The following is an 18,973-nucleotide window of genomic DNA, read 5'->3' on the forward strand; positions in this document are numbered from 1 at the left end:
GGGCCTCTCCTCCCGTTTCCTTAAGTGGAGACATGGGAAAGCACACAGATGAGATGCACAGAAAGAGAGCAAGACCCTGAGGAGGAGGTTTGAAAGCATGAGTTTCTCCCACAGAAATCCATCCCTTGGGGTCAAGTCTGCAATTCTGCAGCTGGCAGCTCCTCTCCAAAGCCTAGACCCTGGGGCAGGGGCGCGGGTTGCAGCCAGGTTCTGGCTCTGACGCAGGGTACTGGGCGTGGGATGCTGGATTTGGGATGCTGGGTGTGGGATGCTGCATTCAGGTGCTCGGTGCCAGATTTGGGCTGCAGGGAGGGGTGTGAGGCCGCGTGCAGCCAAGAGTGAGGGTGCTAGCCAGCAACCCCGGCTCGTGGTGCCAAGCAGCCACGCGCGGGTGCTGGGAGGGAGTGGGAGGACCTGAGCACCCTCTGGTTTCGCTGCTGCCTTCCCCTTCCCGCTGTGGGAGCCCCGACTCTGGTTTTACTTTCAAAACGAAAGCAGTGGCAGCGCATGAGTGCACTGGCGCCGTCCCCCATCCTGCCACCCAGCACCCTGGGCGGCTGGGCCTGCAGTAGGTGGCCAGACACCCCTGAGTCACTCACCCCATCGCTCCCCCACCTCCACCACCCCATCCACTGCTGAGGATTTCCTTAAACCAGGCAGCAACCCCCCAGGGACAACAGGGATACATGGAGACACAGGTAAGGGCTGCTCCCCAAGCCGGGGGGTCAGGATGGGATGGGGTGCAGGGCTGTGGAGGCAGAAGGGACCAGAGGGCACCCGATGGGATGTGGGAAGGGCTGTGCTGTTGGCACACTTGAAGCACTGGGGCTGTGGGGCGCCAGGTTCCCCCCACTGCACCCACAGCCACCCCGAGGCTCTGGAGCTGGGCAGGATCCAGGGCTCAGGGTGCCGGGGTGCAGGCACTCGCCCCAGCATGCGGGAAGCCCAGCAGGAGGGGGAGGGAGGGGAGGCCTCGGCGAGGGGCCAGGCGAGGGGCGGCCCCCGGCGCACCCGTCATGTGTTACTGGAAACATCTGGCCTGGGCCGCAGGGGCGTGACAGCCGCACACGCATGTGCACACGCATGTGCACACATGCACATGGGCACACACACATGCACTCGTGTGTTTATGGGCATGTGCGTGTCAGTACATGCATCCACTCCTGGGTACACTCGTGTTCATGTGTGTATACATACCCATATATGTATACACACAGAGAGGTATGGAGATTTGCACACACATGTAGATGGCCACATACACATGTAAGCATATAGATATAGACATGTACACTTATATGTGTATACACATGTACACGCACACCTAAACATATAGTTATACCTGTACAGATTTGCACGTACACACATGTGTACATGTGCCAGCAATCACAGCTTGCTGCAGCATGCACATGCATGGACATACAGGAGTATGTGGATGGACCCTCACATATTCACCAAACATACGCACATGCACAGACATGCACACATGTGTACATACATGTACAATGGTTACATTAACTGCATGCATCCTGGCTGGAGCCTGTGGCCATCCCCCTGCCTGGGTGCCCTGGCAGAGTGAGCCTGTACATGCTGCGTGCACATGTTCCTCTGTGTGTGCTTGTGAAAACATATATGTGCAGATGCATGTGTGCCCTATAGGAGCCTGTGTGTAACCGTATGTCCCATATATATTCATATGCACCATGTGCCTGTGCAAGCCTGCATGTACCCCTCCCCTGGGTGCCCATGTGCCTGTGGACTGCATGTGTGCTGTGAGTGCCCATGTGTGCCAAGAATGCCATGTGTATACCCAAGTGTGCCAAGGGCACAGTGTGCCTGTGCGCCCATGGGTGCCATATGCCTGTGTGTGTGCAGTTGTGCCCGTGTGTGCCCGTGTGTGCCGTGGGTACCTGTGTGCCCATGCGTGTATATGCGCACCATGTGCACTGTGCGCACCATGTGTACCCCGTGTGCCCACGCGTGCCGTACGCGCTCTCACACCTCGCGGTGCCCGCACCCCGATGCGGATGCGGGTGCCGGTACCGGAGCGGGGCGCTGGGGAGCGCGGCGGCGCGGGGGGCGGAGCGCGGCGGCGGGGGCGAGAGGCGGCGCCAGCCCCCATCGACCTCCAAACTTTCATTAAGTCGGCAGCACCGGCGGCGGTGGCGGCTCTGGGCCTGCTACGGCACCGGTACCGGATTGGGTGCGGTGGAGCGGCTCACTCGTGGGCCCACCAGGGACGGCGGTGGTGGCCGGGGGGAGGCATGGGCACGGTAAGGGGCGCGCACCTTCGCCGGCACCGGGTACCCGGCCAGGCCGGCAGCCGCGGGAGCATCGGCGGGGCGGGAGGCTACCGGTGACGGGAACTGACGGGACCGGACTGAAGGGCACAGGACGGGGGGCAGCGAGGTGCTCCGCATCCGTGGAGCCGGCGACACCGGTAGCGACACCGGGCACGGCACCGGCAGAGGCCACCCGCCGGGACGGTGGCGAGAGCGGGATGCGGGGCGGTTCCGCATCTGTTGCTCTCCCGGCGCGGCGCCGCGGTACCGGGGGAGCGCAGGGGCGCGGCGCGCAGAGCGGGGCCGCCTGCCGCTGCACCCGGGGGGCGGCGGGGACCGGGGCGGCCCGGCCCGGTGCCGGGGCGGGGGGGCTGGCGGTAATTTTCCACGGGCATGTGCCGGGGCGGGGCGGCGGAGCAGCCACCACGTGGCGGCTGATGTAACCGGGCCCCCCCGCCGCCGTGCTGCACCGGGCGGCGGCGGCGGGGGGGTGCCGGGCGGCGGGCGCGTCGCGGCAGGCGCTGCCCGCGGGGCTGCCGCCGGAGCCGCCTCCCGGGAGCGGGGGGGGGGGAGAAAGGGAAGGGCAGGGCAGGGCGGCGGCAGGCCGGCCCGCTGCCCGCCTCCCGTGGGTACCGGCCGCAGCGGGCCCGGCGGATGCTGGCAAAGGAAATGGCCTCGCAGGTGGCAGCGGCGGCACCGGCGCCCCGAGCCGCCCGCTGGGTGGGAGGGGACGGGGACGGGTTTTCCATCCTGCGGCCGAGCATCCGTGGCCTTCCCCTGGTGCTGCCTCCCCCGCCGAGGCGTGACACGCTGGCCGGGAGCCCCGGTTGGTGTCTGGGTGTCCCGACTTCAGGGTACCACCAGTCCCGTCTCTAGGTACTAGCCGCCCTGCCCTCCGAGCTGTCATGGCATCCCGCAGCCCCGGGAGAGCTGCCTCGTAGCACCAATGCATTGCATCCCAATCCCTGACTGCCTCTCCGTGGGGATGCCGCAGCCTCCCGCATCCCTGTATCCATCCCGTTGCCACCTTGCACCTGGCTGGGATCTCAGATCTCACCTCCTTGCCAGGCTGGGAGCCAAAGCCAGCGGTGTGTATGCAGGCAGGCAGCCTTATCAGTGCCTGGCAGACCCCAGGGGGAGTGGTGAGCCGGCCCCTCGGGTGCTGTACCCTCACGGGTGCAAGATGAGTCCCAGGCTGAATTCAGGGCTGCAGGACAGGCAGCTTTGGCTGACTGGCAATAAGCGTGTGAGAGGGAAGAGGTCCGTCCGCTGACCCTGTGCTTCCCACCTCTGAGAGGTCCCTGTGCCATGTGAGGAGCCAGACTTGTGGCACTGATGACATTTCTTCTCCCAGGGAGCGCTTTGGTGATGGGATGTCGTATCTGCTAGAGGCAGCCTGCCTGAGTTGGAGTGGCTGTGGCCAGGGCTGGGGGCTCGCCCTACATCCCCTGGTTTTCTGCCCTTTATCTCCACCACCCATGCTCCCTTCCCCAGTGCTTAAGAGCTTTGTGCCCCTCTGCTGATCGCTCCAGACCCGTGACAGCCTGGGGACAGGGCTGAGGTGCTTGGCCACTGGTGGTGGTGGTAGTTTGGGACCATTGGCAGGGGTTGGGGTCCTCCCCTGGCCAGCAAGCACACCAAAGGTTGGATCTGCTGCGTGGACAATCACAATGGTGTTTTGCAAAAGCAACTGTCCCTCGGGTGAGGTCAGGCCCTGGTGCTCCACAGGGGCCCCCAGCAGCCCCACTCTGGGGCAGGCAGTGCAGGCAGCTGCCTGCACCCTGTCCAGCAGCACCTGGTGCCCAGCAGAACCCAGCAGCTCGGCCCCCCTGCGCCGCACGTGCATGCGATGCACCGGGGCAGAAGGCAATCGTTTCCCATCTGTGTCCTGTGAGGCAGCTGAGCCCCGCTCAGCGCCCAGTGCCAGCGCTGCTGTGTGCTGCAGCCACTTCGGATTGAGCTCTTGCTGGGGGGAGAGCTCAGGGGGCCCCTGCTCCTGCCTGCAGCCCCCAAAGCCCACCCTTTGGGAGGATAGCAGCCCACAAGGTTGCCTGTCCACACCTGGTAAATCTTTAACTGCTTCTTGGGAAACACCTAGGAGCCACCGCTCGCTCGTCTGGATGCTGGGGTTCGGAGATGCTGGAGGGGTTGGGAGCCAGCAGGAAGAGACCCCGCTGCCAGCCCATTCATGCCTGTGCCCTGCAGGCTGGCACAGGGGAGCGACCCGCCTGGCACAGCCCCCTGGTTCCTGAAGGGAGGGGGAGGCCCGGGGAGGGACGTGTCCACCCCACCAGTCACGTCTCTCTTGGTGTCTCTCCTCTCTGCCCAGCTTGCTCTGTCGGTGGATTGAAGCGCACCGGTGTTGGTGCCGCAGCCAGCGCGACGGAGAGCGGGCAGGCGAGGGACCCCGCTCCAGCCTCCAGGGATGGCCGATAAGTGCAGCGAGGGGCTGCTGGTAAGTGCAGGGTGTGGGGAGCGGGCTGGCATGGGCCACTGCCTTGTGTACCTGGAGCACCCGGCACAGGGAGCAGGGCACCAGGGCTCCTCTAAGGCTTGATGCTCCCTTGGAACCCCTGGCCAGGGTTGCGCACCCATGGTGCTCCCCAGCACAATGACTGTGGGGCAGACACTGGCCGCTGCTTGCCCTGAGCATGCTGCCTGTGCGCTCCTCGGGCGCGGTGTCGCGCCACTCCTGGAGATGCTATCACCCGTCCCAGGCTCTCTGCCTGGCCTTATCACCTGCCCCAGCACCCCAGGAGCAAAGCCCCAGCCGGGCGGCTCCTCTGCCTGCTCCTGTTAAAGGGTGTGGGTGCCCCTCCGTGCTGGATGTCCCCATAGGGGCATGGTGTGGAGCTGCTTCCCCTCTGCGTACAGCCGGCAAGCTCTCGCGGGTTGAGCTGGTAGGATGGTGACATGGTTTTGTGCTGGTCTTGGCAGCTGTGGGATAATGGTTGGACTTGATCTTAAAGGTCTTTTCCAACCTAGTTGTTTCTATGCTTCTGTGGTGTGGGGACAGAGCCAGGTTTTTTCCAGGCACCGGTGTGGTGCCTGATCTTCCATCCTCACAAGTGGTGGGATGCTGTGCACTGCCCTGCGCTTGCCTACACCAGGGATGGCTTCAGTGGCTGGGTGGATGCGGAATGTTCCTGGTGTGTGTCCTTGTTGGAGGGCTGCAGTAGCCCCATGCTTGTGGCAGCTCTGCCATGCAGCGAGGTGTTTGGGAGCCCTGAGATCAGGTTCCCATGCCAGGCTGCTGCACTGTGCCGGGCAGGTGAACCCAGGCTGTGCTTGACTCTTCCCTTTTTCCCAATGGATGGGAGCTGAACATCGGGGCTGACATGATTGTTGCGCCCTCCCCTTCCCGGGGGGCTTCCTGAAATAGCTGCATGCTCCAGCCAGAGGGCTGGGAGCCAGGACTTTCCTGGGAAGCCAAGAGCCAGGGGAGCAGCGTGCTCCAGCAGGCACTTCCAGCTTGCTTGTGTGTGCGCAGCTCCTCTGCTTGCATGTCCCAGCATGGCCCCACTGTCTGTGCCTGCAGTGGGGAGCCCAGCACCCATCCTGCCTTCAACGGGCATGTGGAAGGGTCAGAATGGCTGGCGGGAGAAGGAGGTAGATTTCTCCAGGAGAAGCTGTTGTCTGGGTACAGGGAGATGCTAGGGATGTACCCGTGTTTGAATGGAGGTCTGTCACGCGGATGTGCTCCTGCATGCATGGGGTGCTTGCCATGGCTCTGTGTCCTTGCTGTGTGTTCTTGCCCTGGCTGGAGCAGCTGGCGTAGCACTGAGGTGAGGGCTGAGCCTGGCACCCACAGCAGGGAGTCAGGCATGGGAGCACCCGCCTACTCCCAGGCAGTCTTTAACCCGCTTCTCAGAAATACCTGACGGGTTCCCTGTGGGAGCATCCCTTCTTCCAGAGCATCCCCACTCCTAGAGCATCCCTGCACTGCAAGCCGTGGGAGTAGTTGTGGCGGGACGGGTGCTGGCTGCCAAGCCACGTGGGTCACTGGGGAAGGGAGCTAATCTCCTTGGCCTGCCTCCAGGGCCCTGCCAGTCACCTGGTAAAGCACGGTCCCTGCCTGTCCTCTCATCCCTGCCTGCAGGTGCAGCTCCTGCCACCTCTGCTCCCAGCCCAGCCAGGCTCCAGCAGTGCAACCGATGTCCAGGGATGTGTGTGCAGCCGCTGGGTTTGTGATGGGGCTCGGGGTGCCCACTGTGCCCTGCCTGGGGAGGGAACGGGGTGATGGAGGCAGCAGCAAGGTGATGTGCTGCTGTGCCTGTTTCCCCACCTGTGGGTTGAGGCCTGAGCCCTCCAATTGGTCTGGATGTGTTGAGGGTGCTGTGTCCCTGCGTCCTGCTTTGGCAGGCTCTGTGTTTTGTGGATGCCTCTGGGAAGTTTACTCACTCCAAAACAGCAGGCAGGAGGGCAGGCAGTGCCCTCCCTGCTGTTCCTTGGCAAGCACTGGGTCACTGCTCCCACCACGCTGCTGGGGTTAAGGCCTGGGGGTGCCTGTCCCAGACACCCCCAACGGTGCGGTGTCACCAGCCAGCGGCCATGGGCATGGTAGCCAGTGGAGCTGTGGCAATGGCTCTTGGCTCCGGGAGCCCTTCCCGGAATACCAAGGGGCAGTGATGGGGGGGCTGGCGGGGGATTCTTCTGCCTGAATGCCCCAGGAGAATCATGTCTGCCCCGGAGAATGGGGCCGGAGAAAGGCAGCCCCAGCAGGAAGCACTCAGCATGGGGATGGTGGCACTGGGGCATGTCCCCGCCCCAGGTACCTGCAGCCCTGCTTGGGGATGGGGTGACGAGGGCTGGAAGATACATGGCCATCCCTGATGCGACCATTGCCCCTGCCTCTGTTGTTTAGCCAGGGTGGAGACCTGGGTGCCAGGGGAGGTGAGAGTCCTGCTGCGGGCGCTTTGTTTCCAGCAATGTGTCCCTGTGGGGCTGGCAGTTCCCTTTGCCTGCCAGGGGAGCAGCACTGTGCTCCATGGGCTGACACAGGGCCTGGCATCTCTGGGATGGGGTGGTGGGTCCCACCATGATGCGCTCATGCTGTGTGCGGGTGGCCTAGGCAAAGTGATGCTGCCAAACCCATGGAGGGTTTGGACAGAGGGATGCTTGTGTGGGCACCTTGTGGGGTGTCCAAAGCTCAAGAAGCGCGTGACTGGCAGGGCTATGCTGGGATCAGTGGGGCTGGCACAGCATGGGGTGATTCTGGGCTTGCACGCATCCCATGGATGGGGCGCAGTTGGGTGCTGCTATCCCATGGATGGTGCATGTCCCAAGCTCCTGGGTGGCCAGTGCAAGAGGGGACAGGAACAAGCGCTGGGTGCTGGCGTGCGGGGGGCCAAGAGCCCGCTATGCACACGTGTGCTGTTCACGTGCGCGCCCGCAGCCGCTGCTGCCCGGACCCCAGATGGTTGCCCGAAAGCGCTGGGCTGTCCCCCCGCCCTCGGCGCACCATCACGCCTCGATGGCATCTTGGCTGTGCTCCCCAGCCAGGACACGGGGCTGGGAGCAGCTGGGGTGCCCCGAGCCTGGCTGGGGGCGCACCCTGTGCCCACCCTCCCATGGGACACAGCACCCCACCATGTTCCCACCTTGCACTGGCAAGAGGGCGAGCAGGGAGGCTGCGGGGTGCCTGGGGAGCAGGGGGGTCATGGCACAGCCCTCCTGCAGCCAGATGGTCCCCCGCGGGGCAGTGACCTTGCGAGGGTTGCCATACAGAGCCCATGACGGTGCCAGTGGTGTGACGTTAGAGTGAGGTAGAGTGGCACCAGGCTGGGGATGTGCCAGCAAGCAGGCTTGTCCCTGTGTCCCTGTCCCCAAGCGGGGCCATGCCTGGTCCCCACAGCCCTTGAGCATGCAGGGCTGGATGGCTGCATAGGTGATGGGCACAGTGACAGGAACACGTGTGGGGCTGGAGGTGTTTGGGCGTGGGGACAGGGGCCTCTGAGTGGAACACGGTCCTCTGCTGCACTCCAAACACAGGTCCTGGCCCCAGCCAGCCGGGCAGCAGTGCCCACAGGGAGGGCAGCGGTGCCTGTTGGAGCGTGCGGGGCTGCAAGCAGCTGGATTCCACTAATGAGGGCTCATTAAACGGGACGGGGCTCAGCCCGCTGTGCTGCCTGTCCTGCCCGCGCCTGCTGGGGAGGGAACCCGGCTTGCAGGGACGTGGCTCGTGGTGGGGGCAGAACTGAGGCACGGGGTCCCTGCGGTGTGGGGCAGGCGGGTGCTGGTGCTGCATGGGACGGGCAGCGAGGGGCTGAGCCTGGCCGGGAGGCGAGCAGGGAGCAGTGCCAAGTGCTGGAGCGGCGGGCGGGGGGAGGCGGGCGGCTGCTGCGCCGGAGCCTGAGGTGCCAATGAAGCTGGGGACTCACGGAGCCGGGCAGCCTGGCCCCCCGGATAGCGGCCACGGGCAGCTGGGCCCCCGCCGGCCCCCTCAGCAGGTCAGTGGGGAGGTGAGAGCGGGGTCTAATGGGGCAGAGTAAGGTGGATGGTGGCTGTTCCAGCACTGTTCCCCCACGGCCATGGCTCTCCAAGCCCCTTTGTGCTGGTTCCCGGGCGATGGATCTGCAGGGCTGAGCTGCAGCTTTGTGCTGTGGGACGCTGGAGAGGCACCTCTAAGCCCCACAACCAGGGACGTGGGGTGGTCTTGGGGAGGGAGGACGCAGTGTGGCACTAAGCCCCTCCGTGGCCTCAGCCACGTTGGGAGCAAGAAGAGATTGTCTGACAGTTGTGTGTTCATTAACTCTGGAACCGACTGATTACAAGAGAGGCATAGCAGCCCTTTTCCTCGCTCAGTGCTGCAGGAGCGGTGAAGATCCATCCTCCATCCTCTTGCTTATCCCCCAGTTTCATGGGCATTAGTAAGCAATGTCAAAGCTTGCCCTGACTCGCCATGGCCCCCCAGGGCTGGGCTTGTACTGCTGTGGGTGGCTGGCAGGGCGTGCTCAGGGCTGTCCATAGGGCTGGGCAGCCTCCCTGCAAGGGGGTGGTCAGGGCTGTGTAGCACTGCTGAAGGGTCCTGGGATTTGGTGGGATTTGGACAAGCCCCTCAGCACTGCATCCCCCTGGCCCTGGGTGTGTCTCTCTTGCCTTTGCCCATCCTGGCATCCACAAGTGATGCTCCCACTGTCTGGGCTGTGCTGGATGTCGATGCCCCCATGTCATGCGTCTGTTGCACCAGGGCAGGGAAAACATGGGTCCGGGCACCACAGGGAGAGCACAGGGATGGCCAGGATGGGCCGGTGGGGCTGGCAGAGCTAAGATGTTGATGTGGGTTCATTACCCATGTGGCAGGGACAAAGAGGGCAGGGCCTGATTCTAGGGGCATCTCCCCTGCAAGCACCCAGGATCTGTGGACTGCCAGTGAGGACAAATGGGACCCCCCTATCCAAGTCACTCCATCCCTCTGTCACTGGGGACCCCTGCCCCACGCTGGGATTCCAATGTCCCAGGCATCTTGCACCCCACTTCCCTGTCCTGGAAGAGGTGCTGTTTTACCAAAAGACATATTTAGCATCTATTTATATCTTCCGGTAGCCTCTGCTTCACTCAGGCACGACTTTTACACCATCACCATGGCAAAGAGCAATGACATCAGGCTGATGATGTCAGGGCTGACGAATCCTGCACTGGTATTGCAGGAGCAGCCCCAGCACCCTATTAGGAGACTGGGGAAGGAATTGGGGGTCCCTCACTTGTTCAGGGGTGCTGGATAAGGCTGATGCCCCACGGAGTGCTTCTGCTGGGCTGAGGTACTTCTGTGGGGGCAGTTCGAGTGGGGGGAAAAAGAGTGGGGGACCATGCTGGACATGCCTCCCATGGAGACATCCCCAAGCGTGGACTCCACCACTGCCATGAACTTCCCAGCCATAAATCAAGGCCCCTTCGGGAAGTGGGGGGCATCCGGGCACCCCAGCCAAGCTGTCATTGTGCAAGGAGATGCTGCTTAGCATGAGAAAGGCTCCGATGCCAGGCAGTGTGATGGATGATACCCACTTTGCCGGGCTGGGGAGGCCTTGGCCATGGTTTGTGAGGGGGTTGGTCCCTGGGGAAAGGGGAGGAAGGGGATGCCTGGGCACCTCTTGTGTGCAGCCTCTGCTGCCCCTCTGCCCCCTTGGAGAATATTTAGTGTGTTTGAGGAGTGCTTCTTCCCCCCCCCCCACAGTGTTTTCACCCAAGCCAGGTATCTTTTGTAGCACATATATGGAAAATTTGGGGTCTGGGAGCATCATTCCGACCTCGAGTTTGCATTCTTGCCGTGGAGCAGTTTCCCCTTTGCAGCCCATCTCCGTCCCATCCCTACAATGGGAAGAGGGGTGTCTCATCTTCCCAGATGCCTGGGTTCTCTGTGTCCCCCCTCTTTTACCATGTGGGGTTGGAAGGGTGGTTAATGAGTGTAAAGGACAAGGCGACCTTCCCAGATTTGGGGAGAGGGGGGGAGCGGGAGCAAGCTGATGGGTGAACACGCAAGCATTTGCGCACGTGTGTGTGCTTGTGCACGCATGGGCACACATGTGGCTGCCCCTTATTGGGGACAAGCAAGCCTAAGCCCTGTGCTGCAGGAATGGAAAGGTAGGGAGGGAAAGAACAGAGGCTTGGCATTCTCACTGCACTGGTGCCAGGCGGCTCAAAGCTGGGGTGCCCCACTGGGCATGGGGGTGAAGCCATGCCAGCATTACCTGAGCAGAGGGGTGGCCTTTCGGCTTTGGGACAGGAATGTGGTCTCCTTTGGGCTCCAGAGCTCTGAGCTGAGCCAGGGCCATGCAGTTGTGTTGTCCCCCCCAGACCCTGTGCCAGGCAGGCTGGAGTGTTGCCCCCCTCCTGCTGGCTGTGCTGCTCATTAGGAGCCTCATTAGTGCGAGCAGCTTAATCAGCGGCTTCCCGATCGGATCAGCCCGCTCAAGCGGGCAGTGTGCCCAGGCATGGGGACAGTGCCAGTGTTCTATCCCCCTACCCTGGCAACCCCTTGGCACCCCATAATAAGAGTCTTCCCTGGAGGGGGGATCCCCCCTAGCACTGGGGGCTGCTGTAAGCTCTTCTCTGATGGAGCCTTTGCCATGGGGTCTGCCATTCTCGCCCTGATGCCTTGGCTCAGCCAACATCACCCCTATAGCCTGGCCCAAAGTACCCACCGATCCCCCCATTGCCCTTCTCCCCCATCCCTGTGCCCCAGCAGCCCCCCATGGCCCCTGGCGCGTGCGGGCCCTGCTTACAGCAGATGGCTTTGTTTGGCAGCGCGGTGCCGGAGTCGCCGGGCATCACGTCCTGGCTGTGCCGGCCCTAATCAAATGATACGGTTAGGTGCACCGCGCCTGCTGCCTGCGCCCCGCCGGCGTGAGCAGATCCGAGGTGACGGCTCCCATTTGTGGCCTGCTCACTGCCAGCGTCAGCCATCGTGGGGGGCACACAGTGGGGTGTTCACGGTGGGGAGACTGGCACTGGCATGCTCCTAGGGCTGTGGCACCCCATATTGCTCCTGTAGTGTTATGGGTGCTGTGAGGCCATGAGCACCCTCATCCCATGCATCTATCACCTGGCCCCAGGTGGGTAAGGAAGGGTTTGGAGTACCTGCGGCACCCAAAAATGACATCTGCCCTCAGCACAACCTGCCAGAGCTGAGCAGCATCCAGGAAGAACATTAATGTGAGCACAGGGCCGTGCTGGGACGGGTCCACCCGGTGATGGGCGCTCATCCCTGTTGTTGTTGTCCGCGGTGTGAGCTCGCATTGTGTGGCAGCCTGCACAAAGCGCCCTTTCTTGCCGTTCTCTGTCTCCCCTCCGTCCCCTACAGTGAGGGATGGCTGAATGGTGGGGCTGCCTCACCAAGGGGACCCACCTGCATGGGACCCTCCCTGCGCTGCCCCAAGTGTGGTGCCTTGCTGGACAGGACCCCATCTGCTGCAGGGTGCCCTTCCTGGGGGTGGCACCCGGGCCCCCTTCTGCTCTAATCACTGCACCCCACTCCCCATTGAAGGGAGACCCTGCTTCCCCCCGGGGGTCCCGCCATTCTCCCCTCCCAGCCATGGGCAGTGGCCACCCAGCAGGACCTCTCTTGCTGGGCACGGGGAGGGGGGGTGTGTGAGAACAGAGGCCCCTTTGTGCTCGGGCGCCCGGACCTGCTTTGTATGAGTTGCAGGCTCTTCCTTCGCTGCAGCCGGGCTCCAGGCAGAGCTATTCATTGAGGGGGGGGCACCACCACTGCCCTCCCCCTCCTTGGCACTGCTTGTGCATGGTTGGAGGGGGGGCTGGCATGAGGGGGGGATTTGGAAGGATGCTGGGGACCACCCAGCCCTGCTCGGTGGCCGTCACCCCTCCGATGGGGCTGGCAGGGCGGTCCGTGGCTAACACACCCCACAACATCTCTCCACAGAACGGCGCTGTGCCCGGGGAGCGAGGCAAGCAGGACAAGAGCGTCAAGCGTGGCAACTGGGGCAACCAGATCGAGTTCGTGCTGACCAGTGTGGGCTATGCCGTGGGGCTGGGCAACGTCTGGCGCTTCCCGTACCTCTGCTACCGCAATGGGGGAGGTGGGTGTTGGGGGGCTGGGCAGGGGGGTGCCTCAGGGCAGGGGGGGTCCTGTGTGGTGCTTGCCAGCCCCAGGCTCGCTGGGGTGGTGCAGGGTGCACAGTTGTGCCCAAGGCCGTGGCACACTCTCACCCCCTGGTTCCTGCCCACCAGGTGCCTTCATGTTCCCCTACTTCATCATGCTGGTGTTCTGTGGTATCCCCCTCTTCTTCATGGAGCTCTCCTTCGGGCAGTTCGCCAGCCAGGGCTGCCTCGGGGTCTGGAGGGTCAGCCCCATGTTCAAAGGTAAGGAGCTGCCCATCCCCACCAGCACGTGCCAGCATGGGATGTCTGCTGGCACAGCCCTCGTCACGTCCCACCGCACACCCCATGTGTCCCCTGCCCACACACCTCTGGCACACCACACGGCCCCACACAGGCTCCTGTGTCTTGCCCCTTGCACATGCAATCACTGCATGCATGGCATGGGTCCTCCGTACACACATCCAGCCTGGGCCATGGTGCCCTGCACACGCAGCCCGCCTGGCGTTCCCTGCACGCGTTACGCACACCCCTGTGCATGCGATGCATCTCCTGCGCATACCCCAGCCCTGCACTGGCGTCTGCTGCAGGCATTACACACACATCCCTGCACATGCCACACGTGTCCCCAACGCATCACTGCTGCAGAGGCCACTCTGGTCCCCTGAACACGCTGCAGGTCCCCGTGGCCCTTCCGGGTGTGGGCACAGTCCTGCAGTCCTCTCCCTGCACCATAGGCAGCGGGTGCTGTGCCCACATGTGTGGGTGCTGGCTGTGCTCAGAACTTGCCCAGCCACGGCTGAACTCTGCTGCCTCACCGGTGTGCTCCCATGCTGCTGGCTCCCCTGGTGCACCCTGCACACTACCTGATGGGTGACATGACCACATGTCACATCTGACTGTGGGCAGCCCACCCTCCTGTGTGCATTTCCCTGTGCTTGTGTGGCCCTTGTCACATGCCACCAGGTAGCTGAAGCCCTAAAACCACCATAGCCAGGAGAGACCCCCACCCAGTGGTTCTCCAGGGCTTCAGGCCCCAAAGGTTTTCCTGCAGCTTTGTGGTCCATGCACCCCTTGCGCATTGCCACACGTCCCAGGGGACACAGCACCACCAGGCTTGCTTGAAAGTACAGGAACCCCTGCACAGTGTCCCCGCCCCAGTGCCACAGCCAGAAACAAGCCTCAACGTGGCTGCAAGCTGCCGCTGGCACCGCATGCTGCCCTCCCCACCACGCCACAACCCCCTGTGCTGCGCGCCGTGCCGCACCGTGCCGCTCACCCCTCCCCGGTGCTGTTCCCAGGCGTGGGCTACGGGATGATGGTGGTGTCCACATACATCGGGATCTACTACAACGTGGTGATCTGTATTGCCTTCTACTACTTCTTTGTGTCCATGACGCGTGTGCTGCCCTGGACATACTGCAGCAACGCCTGGAACACGCCTGACTGCGTGGGGGTGCTGGATGGGAACCTCTCCAGCCGCGCTGCCCTCAACCTCGCCCTCAACGCCACTCAGAAGCGCACCAGCCCCAGTGAGGAGTACTGGAGGTACCGGGGATGGGGACAAGGGATAAGGGGGGTGATAGTGATGGTGGGGCCGTGCTGACAGCCGCTGCCCTCCATGCAGGAGGTACGTGCTGGACCTGTCTGATGACATCGGGAACCTGGGCGAGGTGCGCCTGCCCCTCCTGGGCTGCCTCGGTGTCTCCTGGGTCGTCGTCTTCCTCTGCCTCATCAAGGGTGTCAAGTCCTCGGGGAAGGTACCCATATGTTCTCCCTCCCAGCCCCATCTCTGGTGTGGACATGCCCCCTCTGTAGTGGCCATTCCTCCTCTAGGCACATCCTCATCTCTATTGGGAATGTAGCTCCTGTTGTGTCCATAGTGCCACCTTCCCTGACCGTAGCTCCATCCCAGCACTTAAGCACACCCTGTCCCAGGCCATATCCCTTTCCCGTGGCCCTGCTCCCTGAGGTGTTGCCCCGCAGGTGGTGTACTTCACGGCCACCTTCCCCTACGTGGTGCTCACCATCCTCTTCGTGCGCGGCATCACACTGGAGGGGGCCCTCACTGGCATCATGTACTACCTGACACCCCAGTGGGACAAGATCCTTGATGCCAAGGTGAGCAGGGATGAGGGGTGGCGGGTGGACAGGGGGGAATGGGGACATAGCACTGACCACCCCACTGCTTCAGGTGTGGGGTGATGCAGCTTCGCAGATCTTCTACTCACTGGGCTGTGCCTGGGGTGGGCTCATCACCATGGCCTCCTACAACAAGTTCCACAACAACTGCTACCGGTGAGTGCCCGACCATGGCTCCACCAGCCCTGCTGCTGTCTGTCGGACCTCTCACCAGCCCAGACCTCTCTCCCCTCAGGGACAGCATCATCATCAGCATCACCAACTGCGCCACCAGTGTCTACGCTGGCTTCGTCATCTTCTCCATCCTGGGCTTCATGGCCAACCACCTGGGCGTGGATGTCTCCAAGGTGGCCGACCATGGCCCTGGCTTGGCCTTTGTTGCCTACCCCGAGGCCCTCACCTTGCTCCCCATCTCACCCCTCTGGTCCATCCTCTTCTTCTTCATGCTCATCCTCCTGGGGCTGGGGACACAGGTAGGTCACGTTGGGGCCAGTGTACTGGGACAGGGTGGCGGCATGGTGGGACATGGTGGTGACGTACTGCCCCTTCTGCCCCATGTGCAGTTCTGCCTGCTAGAGACGCTGGTTACGGCCATCGTGGATGAGGTGGGCAACGAGTGGATCATCCGCAGGAAGACCTTTGTGACGCTGGGGGTAGCCGTGGCGGGCTTCCTGCTGGGTGTCCCACTCACCACTCAGGTAGGTGACCATGGGGCTGTGGTGGTGGGGTGCTGTTGCCATGGTGATTGCCAGCTGACACCAACAACTGTTGCCATGACCACCCTGGTGGTGGTGACACCCAAGGCCTGGTGTTGCCATGCCAACAGTGGTGATGGTATCCAGACTAAGCATCGCCATGCTGATCCTGGCATTGGGTGTTGCCATGCCAACAGCTGTGGGTGTAACTCAGCTGTGCATTGCCATCACAACGCTGGCAGCATGGCTGTTCTGTTGCCATGCCAACAGCAGTGGTACCCACTGGGGCAGCTGTGCTAAATGGGTCCCTCTCACAGGCGGGCATCTACTGGCTCCTGCTGATGGACAACTACGCCGCCAGCTTCTCACTGGTCGTCATCTCCTGCATCATGTGTGTGGCCATCATGTACATCTACGGTAGGTGGACAGCCAGCCAATGGCGAAGGGAGTGTTCTGATATCTAGCCAATTGGTGATCTGCCCTGTGCTAACTGGCAAGGCTGTTGGCCAATCAGGTGTGACCTGAGCAGCCTGATGGGTCCCACTAGCCGAGATCTGGAGGAGACAGACACGGGGCAGCAGTTGGGGTCCCAACAGGCTCCCATCCATCTCACACTGGGGCTGATGGCTTCTTGTCCCCCCCAGGGCATCGCAACTACTTCAAGGACATTGAGATGATGCTGGGCTTCCCACCGCCGCTCTTCTTCCAGATCTGCTGGCGCTTCATCTCACCTGCCATCATCTTTGTGAGCATTGTGACTATGGGGCATGGGGCCATGGAAGGAGGAGGCAAAGAGCCCACCTGGGCAGCCTGCTGGGGTGGATGGTGCTGGGCTGCAGGAGAGCAGTGGGGAGGGGGCAGAGCAGGGTGACTGGGGGGATGCAGAGCAGGCTGGCTGCTCCCCACTGGCTGATCCTGCCTGTCCCTCCCCAGTTCATCCTGGTCTTCACAGTGATCCAGTACCGGCCCATCTCCTACAATGACTACGTCTACCCGACCTGGGCCATCAGCATCGGCTTCCTCATGGCACTTTCCTCCGTCATCTGTATCCCCATCTACGCCATCTACAAAGTGTGCTGCTCTGAGGGGGACACACTGCTGGAGGTAGGTGACTAGGGTGCAGGCCCCTTTGTCCATGTCCCACCCAGGACTGCCTGTAAGGCTGTCCTTCACTTGCCTACACACCCACAGTGGCTGTGAGAAGGCAGCATCCATGGGGTATCCCGTCTCGAGGCTCCCCTGGGAGGGCATGGCCGGGCAGGGCAGGGGAGCATGGTGGGTGCTAACCGTGTCCCCTCGCTCTCCTTTTCTCTCTAGCGCTTGAAAAATGCTACCAAGGCAAGCAAGGACTGGGGCCCGGCGCTGGCAGAGCACCGCAGCGGCCGCTACGCCCCAGCGTTCAGCCCCTCCACCGAGTCCCACTTGGAGGTGCAGCCCCTGCAGCCGGAGAAGAGCCGGAGTGAGGCGGAGGCTGCGTCCCCCGTGCAGGGCAGCAATGGCTCAGCCCACAGCCAGGACTCCAGACTGTGACCCCCCACCATCCCCACACCCCCTCTAACCCCTCCTGCGCGGTGACACTTTCGCACCTTCCGCTGGCGGAGCCTGGCTCCGGGCCGCACCGGACCACGGGGGGCTCTCAGCACCCGTCCCCGAGACCCCCCCACCTCCTCACCGGTTAACTCCCCCCGACCCCCCCGTGGCGTTCGTTAACCCTCATGTTTACGGTAACCTTTGTGCGCGACGCTGGGACAAGAGAGGAGGGGGCACAGCCCTGGGAGGGCCGGGAGCCAGAGGCACTTTGCAGGGGTCCTGCTCCGGGGGGGAGGCACAGGATGGGGGGAGCGGGATGTCCCATGGCTCCCGGCCCCCCTGCAGCCAGGTGCCCCGCTGTGGGGCACCCTCCTGGCCTAGCCATGGGGAAGGAGTGGGGTAGGACCACGCTGAGACTGCCCATGGCCACCCCAAGTGTGTGTGCACAGGGGCATTGTGGTGGGGTTGGCACTGCAGGACCCCCCACCCACTGTGGCTCAGAGCCTTCAGGGTCCCACTGGTGGCCATGCCCAGGGATGGTGCCAGGCACAGAGCTAGCACAGGGAGATGGGAACAAGCACGCTGCCTGCATGGGCAGCGGGATCTTATGGCACAAGACACAAGCACTTGAGAACACACGTGTGCACGTGTGTGTCCCTCATCGACCGATGAAGGGCATGCATGTGGCCTATGTGGGCACGCACATACACACGGTACCCCAGGGCTGTGCAGGTGGTGAGCTGGTATGTGCCCCCACCATGCACCCCTCCACCCTGTGGCCCCTCTGGGAGGCTGTGGGTGCCCATCTGGCCGGCCAGGCATCACCAGCAAAGCTGGCGCAGCCATAAGCAGTGTGGGCATAGCCTGATGCTGCTGCCTGCCCCATGGTGGGGCAGGAGGCTGGCGAATACTTAAGCCTGTTTGGGGGGTGATGGGGCAGGACCAGGAGCCAGCTCTCCCTGGCAGCCCTGGCATGGGCAGGGGGGACCTTCCACGGTGCTAAGGGGGAGCAAGATGGACCGATCCCCCCCTCCCTCAGCTGCTGCTAGCAAGAGGTACCAGCAGAGATGCGAAGGGCTGCACCAGCCCGCTCACTCCGAGCCATCTGGGGACACTCGGTCCCCAACCAGTATTAGTGGAGCAGGATGCACTGGCAAAGGCCGGGCGGTTTTAAATCTGTCTTCCAGCTCCAGCCAAAGGGCCTGGAGCTCTCAATGCGGGGTGGGTGGGTGAGACCCTTCCCACCCCGCTGTTCCCCTCCCAGCCAGCGCCCTGCGCTTCCCATGCCGCAGCCCCAAGGCTGGCACAGGGACACGGCGTGGCTCGGCACGGTGGTGGGAGGCGGCGGGCGGTGGGTGCTGAGCCCCGGCAGGATGTTCCAGCTCCCCCCGTTCCCCATTCCAAGCCCCCCACCGTGCCATGGAGAGGGGCACAGTTTCCTGCATGGTGCCCGTGCCCTGCCCCAAGTGTCACGCCGCTACTCTTCACCTCTAATTGTTAGCAATAACGCGCGCGTCCCTGGGCAGCGCTGCCTGTGCCAGTGTATCTCCCGGTGTAGAGTTCTAAAGTATCCTAGATTTTAATGAGATTTATATTCCTGAGGTGGTGTCCTGATGTGACCTTCTTTGGGGAGCCTGGGGAGGGAGCTGGGGGGAGAGTGGGGGATGATGTCCCATGGGTACAGCCTTTTCCCCTTGATGCCCAGCTCTGGTACTGAGCAGGGGAATGCTTCCTTGTCCCACTTGGGTCTCCAAAACCACCTGGAGATAGGGC

At 63.0% G+C, this 18,973-nt stretch overlaps 1 protein-coding gene across 6 annotated transcripts; it reads left to right on the forward strand.

Moving 5' to 3' along the window:
- The first annotated feature begins 468 nt into the window (after nucleotides 1–468).
- On the forward strand, nucleotides 469–18,801 carry SLC6A9 (solute carrier family 6 member 9). Of its 6 annotated transcripts, XM_065673540.1 has the most exons (14): nucleotides 2,102–2,270; nucleotides 4,609–4,734; nucleotides 12,658–12,814; nucleotides 12,966–13,097; nucleotides 14,135–14,381; nucleotides 14,461–14,593; nucleotides 14,820–14,954; nucleotides 15,028–15,131; nucleotides 15,211–15,448; nucleotides 15,539–15,673; nucleotides 15,988–16,087; nucleotides 16,315–16,415; nucleotides 16,604–16,774; nucleotides 16,988–18,801. In XM_065673540.1, the coding sequence occupies exons 2-14, from the start codon at nucleotides 4,705–4,707 to the stop codon at nucleotides 17,198–17,200; spliced, it is 1,896 nt and encodes a 631-aa protein (XP_065529612.1). In that variant the 5' UTR covers nucleotides 2,102–2,270; nucleotides 4,609–4,704; the 3' UTR covers nucleotides 17,201–18,801. The 6 variants fall into 6 exon arrangements, with proteins under 6 accessions (XP_065529610.1, XP_065529611.1, XP_065529609.1 ...); XM_065673538.1 differs by lacking the exon at nucleotides 2,102–2,270 and adding an exon at nucleotides 469–698 and having other exon boundaries at nucleotides 15,211–15,673; XM_065673537.1 differs by having other exon boundaries at nucleotides 2,101–2,270; nucleotides 15,211–15,673.
- Nucleotides 18,802–18,973: the final 172 nt, after the last annotated feature.

Source organism: Lathamus discolor, chromosome 3 (assembly GCF_037157495.1).
Source record: "Lathamus discolor isolate bLatDis1 chromosome 3, bLatDis1.hap1, whole genome shotgun sequence".
NCBI lineage: Eukaryota > Metazoa > Chordata > Aves > Psittaciformes > Psittacidae > Lathamus > Lathamus discolor.